The 18,092-nt window shown below is 35.3% G+C and overlaps 1 protein-coding gene across 1 annotated transcript; it reads left to right on the top strand.

Moving 5' to 3' along the window:
* Positions 1–206: 206 nt before the first annotated feature.
* Positions 207–16,376, top strand: LOC123245590 (pantetheinase-like). Its single transcript, XM_044674536.1, has 7 exons — positions 207–419; positions 2,846–2,976; positions 8,275–8,467; positions 9,416–9,707; positions 10,102–10,463; positions 11,678–11,848; positions 16,200–16,376. Exons 1-7 carry the CDS (start codon positions 207–209, stop codon positions 16,374–16,376), a joined length of 1,539 nt encoding a protein of 512 aa, XP_044530471.1.
* Positions 16,377–18,092: the final 1,716 nt, after the last annotated feature.

Here is an 18,092-nt window from a genome sequence, read left to right as displayed (position 1 = left end):
TAATAGGATGGGTTTAATGTGGACCTTGAAGATTATTAAGATAAGCAATTATAAACTATATTTAGAAGTCATTGCTTTATGATAGTTTGTATGATATTTTTTACTTATTAACAGGCTATAATAAAAGTTTTCCCTCCTCATCTTACATGTATAAACTACATGAGTATTTGTTTGTTTGTTTGTTTCAGAAATCCTTGAACTACATCATGATTCCTTTTCAGTTGCAGAGTTATATGGCATTTTTTGCTCTATGGGCCTTCAAAACCAATTGTCTGGATACCTTCATTGCAGCTGTATATGAACATGCAGTGGTTCTGCCACCTGATAACATAAAACTTGATAGCCGAGAAGAAGCCTTAGCTTTAATGAATGAAAACATGGATATTTTGGAAGAAGCAGTTATATCAGCAGCAAAGCAGGTACTTTTTCCTGATTGTGCTTGCTACTATTGTATTGAGATAGAGTGGGAACCTATTTATGGCCATTTCTCCTGGACCATCAGTGAAGGTTCCAGAGTTCAGATCTTACTCTACCACAGTACAGTGGACATTGGCTATACAGAGCCTCATTTGACAAAGGTTTGTCTGTTTTAGTGTCTGCAAACATAAAATCACTCAGGAAAACTAACATAAGAAAGCAAATAAAATTTTAGATTGCATTAAGAAATGGGTATTGTCCTTGTCTAGGGAAAGGATAGTACTGATGTATTCTACCTTGGTTAGACTATTGAGCTGTCGTGATGGCAAACCTATGGCATGTGTGCCATACATAGCACTCAGAGCCTTCTCTGTGGGCACACCTGCAGTCACCCACCAGAGTTCATTACTAGAAAGCCAAAGGGACTCGGGCTGAGCTGCTCCTTTCCCCCTCTCAATTGCACCTGAGGACATTCCTCACTTCACCACCCCTCTGCCTAGCAGCCCAATGGGAGCACTTCCTCCCTCCCCTCTCTAGAGTAAGGCAGACAGGGGCAGGAGTGGAGGAAGCAGGATAGCACTTGGTCTCAGGTGGAGTGGGATACATGGTCTCTTGGGATGGAGGGCATGGCACTTGGTTTCTAAAAGGTTCACCATCCCTGCTGTAGAGTATTAAATTGGGGGAACCACATTTTCAGAAGGACTTTGCTAAGCCCAAGAGCATACAGATGAAGGAAAATAGAATAATGCTAGATGAAATTAGCTGAAGGAATTGGGAATGTTTTACCCAGGGAAAAGGTAAGAACTTGGGAACACTTGATAGATTTCTTCAAGTATTTGAAGGAATGTCATCAGAAGAAAGAATAGACTTGTTTTCCTTTGTGCAATAGGACAGAAATAAGAGCAATGGGGTAGCATTTGCAGAAGCAGATTTAGGCTTGATGTCATGAAAAATTTCCTGATGATTAGAAATGCCTAAAAGTAACATAGACATAATCAAAGTAAATGAATCCTTTTAACTTGAGGTCTTCAAGAAGAGTTTGGATGAATGTTTTTCTGTTATTAGGGTGGTTAGACTTCATGGATTCTCTGAACTCTGAAATTCTGTGCTTCTGTAAGGGAAAGTAGTGTTTAAATTTTTAAAAATGTTTGTAATCAAATTTATAATTAAAACTGATTCAGTGCACATAATATGTAGGTTTCAGGGATATTTAGAGAAAACTTAGAGTTGTCCATGCCAATGCCCAAATTAAGAACAATAAGATTAATGACCACCCTTTTTCCAGTCTCCTAGGTTCCACATCAGCATTTTACTTGACTTTTTACTCTCATCTCACATATCCAGTTGGTTGCTAAATCTTACTGTTTCTACTTCTGACCTTTTTTAAATGAAGCCTTATTGCTTCTTTGTAATAACTACTTCCCTTTTCAGAAATTCATCAACCATGTCTTTAATGATCCATTCTAGAATTTTCCTAGGAATTAAAATTAAATTTATTGACCTACAGTTTAGAGTTAAAGTTCTCTTTTTAAAAAATCAGGATATTTGCCCTTCCCCAATCTTTTCTATTTCCTATAGCTTTTTTACACGTCACTGATAGTGGCTCAGTAATATGGTATTAAAAGTAATAATAATAATAATAATAATAGCTGACATTTATATGGTTCCTAATATGTGCCAGGCTTTACAAATATTATTTCAAATATTATAAAAAAGGATATAGAAATCATTACTAGGAGCCAAGGATATTAGGATTTAAAAGTCAAAAGGACCTTAGAGATCATCTAGTTTGATGGGCAAACTAAGGCCTGCAGGCCAGATGCAGCCTCCTGAAATGGTCTATCCTGCTGTGACATTATTCCTAATCTGATGAATACAATGAGTAGGATACAATTCAATGAAACTTCAAAAGAGTTGCCTTAGAAACAGACTGACAGATGAGCATTTTCTTTCCTTTGGCCCCCTCTTTAAAAAGTTTGCCCATCACTGATCTAGTACATTCTCCTCATTTTACAAATACGAAAATCAAAACCCACAGAGGTGAAAAGTGAAAGTGACAAGTTGCAAAGGTAGGTTTTGAAGCTCAGATCTTAAATTATTTCAATCCAATGATTAAAAAACAAACCAAAACAAAAAACAAAGCTACTGCTATTTTCCTATTGGAATTGAGTTTCTTCATTATAAAATTCAGGGATTAGATAACATGACCTCTTCTAACTTTTAAAAATCTAAAAGTCATAGAATCTCAGAGTTAAAAAAAAAGAAGAAAATTGGTTGAGAAATCTTCTATTTGGACTCAGTTTTAAAGATGGATAAACCATGAGACAGATGAAAGAGAGCTGATGTGGCAAAAGGGAGTTATTTAGCAAACACTGTTACTGTCTTGGAGCTTATTTGGGTTTATATTAATTCAGTTTATTTTTAACAGGGTGCACGTATCATTGTGACTCCAGAACATGGTATTTATGGATTCGTCTTTAATAGAGTAAACCTTTATCCCTATTTGGAGGATATTCCACACCCAAAAGTGAACTGGACCCCATGTACAGATGACTCCAGGTATTAAAATATATTGTCTATTCTGTTTTTCTTTTCTTAGCTATCTCCTTACTTGCCTGCTATGCAGTATTTTTCACTTGACAAATCCACTCCTCCTGGATATTGTCTCCTCCTTACATAATTTTCTCTAGGTTCTTCTCTTACCTATCTCAGTGTTCTTCCTTAGTCTCCTTTGCTAGATCATCATTAACTGTAGGGGACTTGAAGTTCTCTTCTCTTTGCTCTCTATATTCTCTCTTTTGGTGACCTCATCATCATTAAGGAATTTAATTAAAATCTCTATGCAGATAACTCCCTGATCTATATAATCATCCTCAGTCTTTATCTTAGTTCTGACTATCTCTAAATGTTTATTGGACATTTCAAACTGGATGTCCCATAGATAGCCCAACCTTAACATGCTCCAAACATAACTTATCTTTTACCTAAAACTCATCCTTCTTGTGAACTTCTTTGGAAGGTACCACCTTCCTTCCAATCTTCTACTCCTAGATTCTACATTAGCATTTTACTTGGCTTTTCACTCTGATCTCACAAATCCATTCTTTTGCTAAACTATGTTATTTCTACCTCTGACCTTTTTTGATGAAGCCTCACTGGCTCTTTGTAATAACTGCTTCCCTTTTCAGAAACTCACCAGCCATGTCTTTAATGATCCATTCTAAAATTCCCCAGGAACTGAAGTTAAACTTACTGACCTACAGTTTATAGACACTGTTTTCTTTTTAAAAAATTGTAACATTTGCTCTTCCCCAATATTTTATTAGTGGTTCAGAAATACAGTATTAGTAGTAATAATAATAATATACATCCTGCTATATGCTAAGCATTGTGCTAAGACCTTCAAAAATATTATTTCATTTGATTCTCACAACCACCTTAGGAGGTAGATACTATTATTATTTTCATTTTATAGATGAGGAAACTGAGGCAAACAGTGACTTAGCCAGGTCTCACAGCTAGCAAGTATCTGGGACTGTATTTGAACTTAGGTCTTCCTGAATGATCCCAGCTCCATCTCTCTATCTCTTTTAGTCATGTGCTCTAGTGCTTTCTGTACTGTATATCTGTCAATACTTTCAGTATATGGGAATGTAATTCATTAGGGTCAGGTGATGTGAATTGATCAAGGGCAACCAGGTGCCTCTCTTAATATCATCCTATTTCTCCTGGGTATCAGCTACCTCTTGGTCATTTTTATTCTTTTAACAAGAGTCATTCTTAGCAGAGACATAAGCAAAATAGGAATTGAACAGCTCTATCTTCTTATTCCATCCACCTTGGGCAAAGGCCTATGACAGATTTTTTTTCTTTTTTTCTCCCAATGTAACTCAAAAATAAACTTTTTTTTTTGTTCTCATCCTCAACTAATAGGCTCAACTCATTCTCAGTTATTGTATTCCTATTACTGTTTTTACAGGACCTTGCTATGCTTTTAAAAGTGTTCCTCCTCAGTTCTTGGCCCTTGTTTTCATCTTCTCTACATTTATTTTTAAATTATAAGTTGGTTGTGAATTTCTGGTGCATGCACGTTGGTATCTTCAGACAACTCCTATTTTTCCTCTTCTTTGAAATTGTTTCTCTTTTTGTCTTAAGAATTTCATTCTTGAACATCTCTTGTGCCACCTGGTCTGACTTTCCCCTGAAGCATTTTAGTCAGTGGGTTCTACCTAACTGTCCTCTGAACACTTTGAATAATATTTTCCCAAGATCTAGTATGCAGGGCAGAATAAGCCTAGAGTTCCTTTCCTCTTTCACAAGCTATAGGAAAGAGACATCTCTTCCCTCCAGGTATCCCATCATTTCTACACTATGAATCAATTTCTCCTCAATAGGGAGAATCATATTGAGAATAAAATTTCCCAACACTGGATTCTCCAGATTTTGAATGATAAAGTTGTTACTAGATAAAGTTAAAAAGCTGTTTTTGCTCTGCTTTTGGTAGAGAGGGAGCCCAGTAGATGTTTGGATAGTTAAAAACCCCATCACCACTATATGTCTCTTGGTTTTTGTCTTGGTTGTCCTTCATTCCTGTAATGAACTTCCTTTTAACTTTCCCTTTTAGAATCCCATGTTTCTATCAAACTCAGTTTTAAGTGCCACCTTTTTATTGGCATTTTGATATCAAATATTGGTGAGAAGAACATATTAAACAATAAGTCCTATATAATACCAGTCTTGACCAGCTAGATGGAGTAGTAGATGTTCATTTTTGGGCCTAAAGTTAGAAAGATTTGTTTTTATGAATTCAAATTTGACCTCAGACTCTTACTGTCTGTCTTAGTATTTGTGACCCTGGGTAAGTCAATTAGCTCTGTTTGTCTCAGTTTCCTCATCTGTAAAGTGAGCTGGAGAAGGAAATTGCAAACCACTCTAGTATCTTTGCCAAGAAAACTCCAAATGGGGTCATGAAGAGTTGTACATGAATGAAAAAACTGAACACTAGCAGCAATCCTAGTCTTGATGTATACTTTTAGCAATGTAAAATGGACCATAAGAGATTTGTAGATTACATGCACAATATTAACAACCCCCATCACCCCAAGTAAGATCTGAATGTAAAAATGGCATGTCCTCATTAAAAATGAGAAATGAAATTAATAAATATTCTCAGAGTATACAACAAACATGTTAAAGAACCTATAGAAATAAGTTTAGACTGAGGAAGCCTTACATCAAGCTTGAGTAAAGGCTGACAGCAGGAACAGTGTTAGATTTTTTAAAATCTCACTGCAAAAAGTTTACTCCTGCTGTGTCTACCTGATCTCCAGCCTCAGTAGAGAAGAATGACCTTCAATTTGACCAGTCTTTTCATCTCCTGCTGCTTTTATGAATTTGGAATGACTTCCCTTTACTGCAAAGCAACATGAGGAGGGCCTCTACTGGCCTTCTATCTCCAACTGCACCTGTCCCTTGAGGGAAGAGGAAAAGGAAAATTGGTGGGCATGGAACACATTTTCTGATCTGCAGTTTCCATCTCATGCTGTTCTGTTTCCTGCCTAACCTCTAGGTTTTAGAGAGAAGAGCAGAAGTAAGATGGGCCTCCTCTCTTACCCCATGCTCTCTATCTTGTGCTGGGCTATCTCCAACTCAATATCCAGAGGGACAGAAGTAGAACCTCCCATATGACTCCATGACAGTTGTAAGGAAGGGATTTTGAAAAATTGCCAGTGTTTTATAAATGTGAGAATTAAAAAAAAAAAATGTATCCTTCACCCTGTAAATAGGATTTGGTATGAAAAATGATTTGGAAAGTTATTTGCCAGCAGGTGGCGCCAAGCTAATATATTTTCATATGTTTTCTATCTTTTCCTTCATCTACAGGAATATTCCATTCCTATTGAATTCAGGAGAGATTAATATAAATAGGAGAGATTAACTAGTTTCTGTCACTTTGCTCTGTTAAACTTTATACAGTCTGTTTACTTTTAAAAATATTTTATTAGCCTTGTTATTTACCCTTTCAAGACCCCAATTTATTCACTTTCAATTAAAATTCAATTTATTATAAAATTTACATTTAAAGTTTACAAAGTACTTTTTTCACAATAACAACTCTGTGATCTAGAGTTTGGGTTTTTGTTTTTCTTGTTTTTGTCCTGACTTGTAATTTCCCTGATGTGGGGAATTCCCTCTAAGGAAATTCTCTGTATTAATGCAGGAGAAAGGTGACTATCTTGAAATATATATACTTACAGAAAATTATATGCTTGCCTTGGGACACCAAGGGTTTAAGTCACTTTATCTCATCACATGACTGGTGCATATTACATATGCTCTAATATATGTAAATGACTTAAATCCAGGTCACTGTAACCCAGAGGCCATATTAGCATGCTATCTCTGCTGTAAAGTCAGGAGTATCAGTATTCTTAACCCCATTTCACAAATGAGGTCTTAATCATACAACTTAACTGAATTGTAGCCAATTTAGAGCTGGTACTCAAACCCATATCTTCTGATTCTAACATCAGTACTCCTGTTGCATTATGTTATCTCTTTTTTTCCCTAAAAGTTAGTTCTAGGAAAATTTGGCAACTTTAATAAAAGTGTTGTCAGCCTATTAATGTAATTTAACCTAAGGTATCAAATTTATTATGAAAAATTAATTGTTTGAAAAGACCACGATGATTCTCCTCATGAGAATCCCTTCTCTCACATGAATTTCTATCCTTCAATTTCATTTTGTTATCTTCATTTTGATTATCCTTTATTATGTCATATGACTCCAAATGGTATTAATATCACACATTTATATAATGTTTTACATTTTGTAAAGTGTTTTCATAATAACAACGGTGTGAAGGGAGCCTTCTCCCAGGATCACACATCAGGGTCCTACCTGTCTTTATGTCACACCACTGAAGATGGGTCACTGGACAGTGACCTAGGCTCTTGACCTGGAAATGATTGGGAAATTGATCTGGATGTAAAGGGAGAAAATAAAGTAAGGGGATCCAGGAAGTGGGTTCTCTCTATTCTCTGGGCCTGCAGCCAAAGGAAGGTGGCTAAGGGGTTCATTGGGAGACTGACAACATGGCAGGATAAAATTAGGCTTCTTTCTATCTGTCTGCCTTCTCCTGTTCAAGTAAATATTAATAAACTCTATGGAAATTAAGGACCAGAGTTTAATTTAGTTATTACACAACCCCTTACCCTTGGGTTAGTTAGTATGCCATCCTCCTTATACTTATTAATTGGAGAAATAGAAACTAAAGGAGATTAAATGATTTACTAAAAGGCCATACTAAGTAAATAATAGACTTTCAATTCAGTAGACTTTCCTTTGGGACTAACCTTTATCCCTTTTAATTTATTTTTGGAGGTTGGGGTTTATTTGATCCTGTAATTTTATGTTTGTCCCCAATTTATAATTTTAAAAAAATTGAGGGGGGCAACGAGAGACCCATTGTCACATAGCTGGTATATATTAGAGGTAGCACTTGGAACCACTTCTACTTAACTTCACAACTAGCCCTTTATTCACTATGCCATATATTGTATCCTGGGATTTGCTTTATCTCTTTCTTAAAGAGCTTTGCCAATCTTTGGACACCTCATTTCCAGAATTTTCTTCTTAGTGTATATACCTGTTCACAGTTATGTACATCATTGTATATTTTTTACTCAGTCCTCTTTTGAAAATATTGCTTATTGAATGTTCCTTTTTGCCCCTTTGCCTCTCTTGAATTTCTGTTTTGTGAATAAGATAACTTATTGCAATATCACTTTTACTTCATCAGATGTTGAATTTGTTTTGATGGATCCTACTCTTTTTCTCCCATTGAAATATGCTAGATTTGGCTCCACACCAGTACAAAAAAGACTCAGCTGTATGGCCAGGAATAACTCCATCTACATGGTGGCAAATATTGGGGATAGAAAGTCATGTGATCCCACTGAGTCCAAGTGTCCTTCTAATGGCTACTACCAGTACAACACTAATGTGGTATATGATTCAGAGGGGAAATTGGTGGCCCGATACTATAAGGTAGGAATTTGTTTTAAAATAATTCAATAACAATATTGCTAATATTAACATAGGTATAAAAGAGAAATATTGATGATTAGGATTATCAATAAGAATAATGACATCAATAGTAATAGAACTTTAGGAGTATTTTTATAAAAGTCACTTGCACACCTTGTTTGACTTCATGTCTGCCCACGGTGATAAAACATCTAGTAACAATGGTCAGGAAGGGCCCTCCAAAGCTTCAGGTGTCAAAGATTTCTCATATTGAGAAAAAGTCGCTATTACAATGCATTGGAACACGTGGGAAATAGAAGTTACTATCGTATATTGAAACAGTGAGAAGGATGATGTGTTTGAGAGAGAGGCAGTAGACAAGTTCAGATTCTGCCTCTGACACCTGTTCCCTCTGTAAACCTGGGTATGTTCCTTAACCTCTGCATATCTCAAACAAATGCCTAGGATTGATCCAGTGAGCCATATTAGAGGTGCTGATCTGTGTTTAGTGGTGGCAATTTGCACACAGGAATTCCCTATGCTGAGAGAATCATTTTTTTTTGTATGTTTATATATTCATGCAGTATAATGAGAAGAGCTTGTTCTACCAGTTTAAAGAGAATACCCAAGGCATACTTGTCCTTAGAAAATGTAATTAAGTATTTTTGATAGTCATTAAATTATTCAACTATTTATTGCCTTCCTACAATTGATAAGCAGTGTATATCTTATCTTTTTTTAATAAAATGCAAAAGAATTGTCTTTAATTTCTTTCTCTTTCAGAAGAGGAATTCTATGGTTCTATGGTGCATTATCTCTATTTTCTCCAGAAGTTTTCATTCTGCCTAAAGCGAAATCAAAACTATCCAATAAGTTATAAGCATGTACTAGGCCCACATATTTAAGCACATTATGGCATCTATGATAATTTTCTGAAAAAATGTTTTTCCCTATATTTTTTTTTTACAGAAATATATGTTAATGAATGAAGCCCAATTTGATACCCCAACGGAGCCCCAGTTGGTGACTTTTGACACAACTTTTGGAAAGTTTGGCATTTTAACAGGCTTTGACATACTATTTCATGACCCTGTGGTACCTTTGGTGGAAAAGTTGAAAGTGGATACAATCTTGTTACCAGTAGCTTGGATGAATACTTTGCCACATTTATATCCTACTGCATTCCACTCAGCTTGGGCTATGGGAATGAGAGTCAATTTGCTTGTAGCCAATATCCACAGCATTAGCAATCAAATGACAGGTAATGGACAATTTCTAGAAGAAGATTTATGAATTTTCTATAATAAAGCTCTCACATCAATTTTTTCTAATTGACATGCAGACCCTAGTAAAGTATTTATTTGCCAATTTAAAATTTTTGAATCAGTAAACTTGGGACATGATATTTACTCAATATTTATTTTAATGTTTTTATAGTTTTGTTCTTTGGTTTTCTGAATTTGGATACTTAATTTTTCATTTAATATGGATATAAAAGGTTCAGGTAAACTTTATCCAAAAATTTTGTTCCTCTCTCTCCTACTTTCCTTTCTCTTCATCCCTACCCCCAAATATTACCACAAGTGATAATAATTTAAAAAGCTATATAATTTTTTGTTCTTGTAGAAAAAATATTTCCTATTTGCTATTTTCAGGAAGTGGTATCTATGCACCAGATTCTGTCAAGGCGTATTATTTTGATAGGAAATCAGATGATGGGAAGCTTCTCGTTTCGGAACTAGACACACATCCCATAGTCCGACCACCAGTGAATTGGACCTTATATGCTAGCAGTATAAAGCCTTTCTCAACTGAGCAAGAGGAATTTAAAGCCTTAGTACTTTTTGATATGTTCACCTTTAAAGAACTCACAAATGATACAGGAAACTATACTGTTTGTCAGAACACACTGTGTTGTCACTTGAGCTACAAAATGTCTGAGAAGAGAACAGATGAAGTCTATGTTGTAGGGGCTTTTGATGGACTTCACATTGCTGAGGGGGAATATTACTTACAGGTAATGGTTTTTGGGAGAAGGAACTTAGGTGGAAGGATTCTTAGAACAGTGAGATTTATATGAAACTATCAAATTACCTATTAAATATTGGTCTTTAAAATGTGCACATAGGAAAAAAAAACACTCCAGCATCTGTATAGTTCCTTAAGATTTACAAAGCACTGTATATAAAGTGTCTCATTTGCTCTTCATAACAACTCTGGGTTGGTGCTGTTATTATCATTCCATTTTATAGATTATAGGAAACTGAGTCTGAGAGAGATTAAGTAAATTACCTAAAGTGATATACTTAAGTGTCTGAGTCAAGACTTGAACTCAGGTCTTTCAGATATCAAGTCCAGCACTCTTCACTCTGTCACCCATCTGTTTGTAGGCATTGAACTCTGATAAAGAGCATTATGCTATCATGGAAAAAACATTGGCTAGAAAAGTCAGAAGACCTGGATTTTAGTCTGTACTTATGCATTAAATTGCAGTGTGACATTATCCAAGTCACTTACTTTCTTAGGTTCTCATTACTCCATTTTTAAAGTGAAGGTGCTGGACTAAATAATCTTTAGGATCCCTTCAGAAAACCCAGCTAAAGATGGAATATTTTATGAAATAAACAATAGAGTACTTGAATTCAATAGATTATTTCAGTTATTATTTTAATATATAACCACTGCTCACTTAAATTGAGTTGAATTAATAAGGATAGTTCCAAGCATTGTCGGAGGCAATTTCAGGTTTTGAGAGGAAAGACCTAGGGCAGTGATGGTGAACCTTTTAGAAAGGCAGGTGATGTCTTCAGGTGCCCATGGAGAGGGGGAGGGGAGCAGCCCACCCTGCATCACTTTGGCGTTTTACTAATGAACTCTGACAAACTCTATGATGGGGTGATGGCACACATGCTTACAGAGAGTGCTCTGAGTACCCATTCTGGCACACATTACATAGGTTTGCTCCCATAAGTAGGATCTTGTTCTGTTTCTTGGACTTACTGGATAGAACCATGCACTTATACACTGTACTATTTTTCATAAAAGTTTTATCAAGTGAGTTGTAAGAGCCCAAGATACCTGAAGTCCCCAAGTGTTAAGTGCCCTAGACATAGTCTGAGACAAAAGAACAGCTTAGTAAATAGGGAAGCTTGGTTATTTTACAAAAGAACAAAGATAGTTTTATGCTCTTGAAGGCTGTATATACTGATTATTTGTATTTATTTCATCCAGATTTGTACTCTGTTGAAATGCTTGACAACTCTAATAGAAACTTGTGGGCAGCCAGTTGAGAATGCCTCTACTTGGTTTGACATGTTTTCTCTCAGTGGCACATTTGATTCTCCTCATGTCTTTCCGGAGCTGTTGCTGAGTGGTCTTCAAATTGCACCTTCAGAATTTGAGGTAGGTACTTCCTGGGTACTTCCAGGTAACTTCTTCGTGAGATGAAGGAATAGTTTGTGCAGTAAAATCTAAATGAAGGATTACTAGTAAAAGGTAAAGTGGCATTTGAAGAGCATCAGGAATACATAGAAAATAGGTCTGAGTAAGTATGGAAAATCACAAAATAATGCCTATTTACAAGTGGAAAAAAAGCAATAAATCATTCATTGTTCTGTGATTATTTGACATTTAACCTTAGTCTTTACATTTTTTAAAATGAAATTTTATTGATATCTTTTACTTGTTGTATCACCAGAATTTTTCTCAATATTTCCTCTTGTTCTCAAACAATTTTCATGTATATATATATGAAATATATATAAAATAACTAATAGCTTTTTAAAAGAAAAAAATCAGCAAAACTAATTAGTACTTAAAAAAAAGGCCGAAAATATATACAGCACTCCACATTTGGGGAACTTCTGCCTCTGCAAAGGAGCAGGGTATACTTTTATGTATCTTTTCTTTGGGGTTATACTTGTTCTTTTAAATTTTGTAATAATCACTTGATTTTTTTTTGTATTGGTTCTTTTCATTCGTATTGTTGTAATCATTGTATATATTGTTTTGTTTTCTCTACTTACCTCACTCTATCAGATCATATAGGTCTTTCTTATCTCTTATCTGACAGTAATATTCCATTATATTCATGGACCATCATAATGTGTTTAGCAATACCCCAGTTCAGTGATGGGCAAACTAGGGCTTTCAGGCCAGATGCTGCCCCCTGAAATGTTCTATCTGGCTGCTCAACATTATTCCTAATCTGATGAATACTATGAGTAAGATACAATACAATGAAACTTTAAAAGCGTTGCCTTAGAAACAGACTGACAGATGAGCATTTCCTTTCCTTTGGCCCCCTCTTTAAAAAGTTTGCCCATCACTGCCCTAGTTGATGGGGCATTTACTTCCTTTCCAGGTTTTTTCTATCATAAAAAATGCTAGTATGAATATTTTGGTATATGGGGACTTTCTTTTTATCAATGACCTCTTTGAGGTATATGCCTTTTTAGTTAAATCTCTGGGTCAAAAAGTATGGACATTTGAACAACTTATTTGCATAATTACAAATTGCTTTCCAAACTGATTATACTGATTCATAGCTCCACGAACAATACCTAATATACTTCCTTGTGCCACAACCTCTCCAGTAGTACTGCCCTTAGATCTGAAAAAGAAGAGTTTCTGCTCTAAGCCTGTAGCCTATGGGTCCCTGTGTTTATGACATGCTTATGGGTGACCCAACTCATCTTAGGTACAAAATGCTAATAAAGAGGTAAAAGAGTGAAAAGAAACCCTTGCGGTTGCCTTGGAACCTTCAGGCCTGGCTAGGCTAGATTTAGTGCCTTGTGTGTGTTGACTTATACAGTAACATAGGTACTATCATTATTCCCATTTTACAAATGAAGAGATCCTACACTCAAAGTCATAAAGTAGTTGCTTGAGGCAGATTTTAAATTTAGGACTGTAGTCCAAGTTCACTGCTTTCTTCACTTATGTCTAGATATCTTGATCACTATCTGCAACACTGGAAATAAGAAATTTGAATTTGGAATTGCACTTTTTAATTTTATTTTGCTTCAGAGGGAAGACTAGAAATATTGAGTATAAGATTCCAAGAGCCAGATTTCAGCTTAGTGTAAGTTTCTATTGGGAGGCAGGTTGGCATAGACTAGACCCTGCCTGACACATACTATCACTTAAACTGTCAGTGCCTTCTTCCAGGGTTCTCTTAAGTTATTTTGACATTATGCCCCATCAGTAACAAATGTTGTTTATTTGCAAATTATATACATGCACTACTGTACTATTATGCTATATTATGAAACATATACCAAAAAAACCTAAACATTAAAAAGGAGATAAATAAAATAAGCAATTTAAAAATGTTTTATTAAAATTAATAATATTAATTAACAATATTAATAATAAAAATAACTAATAATAAAAATAACCTAATAAAGGTACAAAACCCTTTGGGCACTCATTAAAATAGTGATTTTTATAGTGAGAATAATGTGATTAAATTTGCTTATTATTGTTTAAATTTTTTTATTATCTAGTTTTTATTATTTTTATTATATTATTATTATTTATTATTATTAAAATTCCCAGGAATCTCCCTTCCTCCTTCCCTCCATCTTCTCCCTGCACTAGAGAAAGCATCATTTGACAAAAAGTTATATGTAAAAATAAAATTATGTCCTGCTTGTTTTTATTTATCAATTCTTTCTGTGGAAGTAAACATACACAAGTTATTCTTCAAACAATATTTCTGTTGCGGTATGTAATCATCTTTGGTTCTGTTTTGTGTATGTGCCAGTAGCTAGAGTAAACATAATTGTTTATTAACCTGATGTGTGTAGAGAGCCAAGCATGTGAAATTTTTTTAGCTACTTTTTTAAAAGATTCACAAGACAACAATCAAAACATTTTTATATTAATTTGAGTAATAACTTTTAGGATAGAAACTGAACCTATCTTTGGAGCTGTAGCACAGTAGAGCGAGCCTTGGGCCCATATTCAGAGAATCTTGAGTTTAAATCCAGACCCTGATACTTACTAGCTTGGGCAAATCATTTAACCTCTGTCTCAAATTCCTCAACTGTAAAATGAAGATAATAACAACACCCATCTTACAGGGTTATATGAATTTAAATAAGATGATATTTAGAAAGCACTTAGCTTAGTGCTGCCACATAGGAGACCCTATCTCAATACCTATTCCCTTCCCTGTAAGTTCATTGATACAGGAGGTTCCAATGTGAGAAAATTATGTTTTGCTGCTATAAGATTTTATTTTCACACTTAATTTTTTAAAATTATATATCACTTCCCTGGGCTAGGAGTTATTCTCTGAAGTCTCTTTTCTGTCTCTGGCTCTATGCATTTGTATAGTCTGTCCCTGGCACCTGGTATGCACTTTCTCTTTACTTTAAAGTTTTCAGACACCCTCTTTTCCCTCAAGATTCAGTATAGATACTTGGCTTTTTAAAGTTCTCTCCCACCTATGTTTTTCTTTTTCTTTTTTTTTTTAAACCCTTACCTTCTGTGGCTCCAAGGCAGAAGAGTGGTAAGGGCTGGGCAATAGGAGTCAAGTGACTTGCCCAGGGTCACACAGCTAGGAAGTGTCTGAGGCCAGATTCAAACCTAGGACCTCCCATCTCTAGGTCTGGCTCTCAATCCACTGAGCTACCCAGCTGCCCCCCACCTATGTTTTTCTTGAGCTCTTTGTAGTTCAGACTTTTCCCTGTCACAACCAATACTGCATTAAAGTTATTTGAGTACAAGTGTTAACTGTAAACTTTATGAGGACAGAGATAATTATATCTTATTCTTTGCTGCCATGTATTAAGAAGCTGCAAAATGTCAGGTATTGTGTTGGGTGCCACAGATACAAATTGTATAGTTGGAAAATCTTGAACCCCTAGAACTGCATTGCTCAAAATTCCTTTCTGTATTACCCACAATTCCTTTTGCCTTTCATATATGTGTATCGTTACATGGTCTGTATATAGTTTAGGTTCGCTCTGCCACTCCCTCTCTCTTCCATGTGAATTGAGTGGTGAATGTTCCCTGTGTTCTCTAGCTCTCTAGTTAAATATTAATAAATCCTTATAAATATTATACTTCAGAGATATTGAATATTAATTTTAAAATCTACAAAATACACAAGTGAGGCAATCCCTGCACTCAAAGAGTTTACATTTTACTGTTTACTGTCACATTTTACTATGGAGAGAATGTATTCACAGATGAGAAAATACAGGTTACATACAAAATAGTGATTTGAATTAGAACCAACAACTTGGGGAAATCAAGAAAGATCTCTTGGAGGAGGGGTCATTTGAGCTCTGGATGGTAAATTTAGTACAGAGGTTCAAGATATGATGAAGCTCAAGAATATTCTACTATAAATAGTATATGGGTTCAAATATTCTTGATTGTGACCCACTAAGACCCATTTTAGTTCAACCTATTTGCTAATAATTTCTTAGTTGAAGAGTTTGGAGATAGTTTGTTAATAATATATTGAGGTGTTGGGGCAGCTAGATAGCCCAATGTTTTGAGAGCCAGGCCTAGAAATTTGAGGTCCGAGGTTCAAAAGTGGTCTCAGACACTTCATAACTATGTAACCCTGAACAAGTCACTTAACCCCAATTGCCTAGCCCTTATCATTTTTCTGCCTTGAAACTAATAATTAGCATTAATTCCAAGATGGAAGGTAAGGGTTTAAAAAAATAATATATTGAGGTGTTATCTCTATTGTTAATAGAAGCAACTCTTTGTTTTGTTTTGTTTTGTTTAGATTTTAAGTGATGGACGCATAATAAACCAGAATGGTACTTCTGCACCTGTGTTAATGGTGACTCTATTTGGGAGGCAGTATGAGAAGACTAAACCACCCAATGCTTCAGTGGATCTAGAAACTACATCAATGATGATAATAACTATGTTTTTTGTTCTGTATTCAACAATTTGGTAGGAATTGCACAATATTGTATTGCCTACTACTCATTGTTTGCTGACAGAAAGAACATGTATGTCTGGACAGCTTTCCTACCCTGGAAAATTCTTAGGTGAAAGCCTAGATTAGTATAATTTCCACATTTCTCTGTAGTGTTGAAAAGCTATTTAACCACAATGACATATATAAGCCTACCAAATGACACGGTTAATTGGAAAGTGCCATGGGAGAATCTACCACATGCTTATCAAAGCAGGACCATTGATGCTACTTGCTAAACTACATCACTACCATTACCATATCCATCTTGCCATTGGCAATGGGAAGAACATTGACTCTGAGTTCAAATTCTACTCTTGACATTTACTGTCTAAGGGACCTTATTGTAAGTCACATCTCCCAGGGGCCTCAGCTGCCACATCTGTAAAGTGAAAGAGCTGTACTCTCATATGTATCTAATATTTTAAATAGAATGCCCTGGGGCAAAAATTCTCTCATGCCACCCTCCTAATAACCCTGTGAGATAAGCAACTTGAGTACTATTATATTTCAGATATGGCAACTGTTGCTCAGGGACATGAGTCATAGAATCCTAAAGTGAAAAATGGTTATCTGGTTCAACTATTACCTTAAACATGGATCCTACCTTTATAGCATCCCTTACAAGGCTGTTGATCAAAGAAAACTTAATAAACGTTATTGATATGATATATATACTGTTATAGAAATCCTTGTTTTGTGATTGAAATGCCTCAACAACAAAATGGAGGGGAAGGAAGGCAACATGTTCATATACCAATAAATTAAAAATATAGACAAATAAAATACATTTAATTTTGGTTACAGAAGAAGCACCAATAGTTGGAGGAATCAGGAAAGTTGTAAATAGGAGTTGCCACTTAAGCTGAGACTTAAAGGGAATGAAATATCACAAAAATATTCCTTGACTCTATATACTACCTACCTATTCATGGTGCATTTAAATTTTACAGGTATGATTCATTCCTTAAAAATATTGTAACTTATTATAGTTGATCTAGCCCCAGCCAATTTGGATCTCAGACCTTACTTCCATTTTCTTCTTGGCTCCAAATAATTCACTATCAGCTTTCCCTGAAAGGACTGACTAAATCAGTGTTAGATCAGCAGTTCTTAACTTTTTTGGAGTTATGGTCTATTTTGTCAGGCTGGCAAAGTCTATGGATCTTTCTCATAATAATGTTTATAAATACATAAAATTCATTCATAGGATTACCAAGGGAACCAATTATATTGAAACAGAATTATCAAAATATATTTCTTAAGTACATGGACCTCAGGTTAAAAACTCTTGATTTAGTTGAAGAGAAATTTACAAAAGTGAAATGTAACAATATTAAACTCTAAAAGTAGTTTGAACATAGCCAGTTCTAGTCATAGAGTCTTAATCTTTAATCCTCATTTCTCTGTGACCCTTCCCCTTGGCAATCCAAAAGGAAAGAGATTCTTTCAAAGGCCCTTTTGTATCTGAGTGCTTCTGAATAGTCTCAGGGATCATAGTGAGGTAAAATGAACTAGATCACCATGACTCAACTCACTTTGTGTCAAATTGATAGTGGTGATCATCAATTTCAACTTCTGGCCACCTGGCAAGCAATGTCTGGCATATCAATATTTTGGTATGCTAACATTGGAGAAAATGTTAGTGTCCTTCTCTTGGGCTCTTCCTAATGAGAAGCAGATGTACACTGGGGG

The sequence above is a fragment of the Gracilinanus agilis genome, chromosome 4 (assembly GCF_016433145.1).
Source record: "Gracilinanus agilis isolate LMUSP501 chromosome 4, AgileGrace, whole genome shotgun sequence".
In the NCBI taxonomy this organism is placed as follows: Eukaryota; Metazoa; Chordata; class Mammalia; order Didelphimorphia; family Didelphidae; genus Gracilinanus; species Gracilinanus agilis.
Note: the sequence above shows the minus strand (reverse complement) of the source record. Positions and strands in the feature narration are given on the sequence as shown.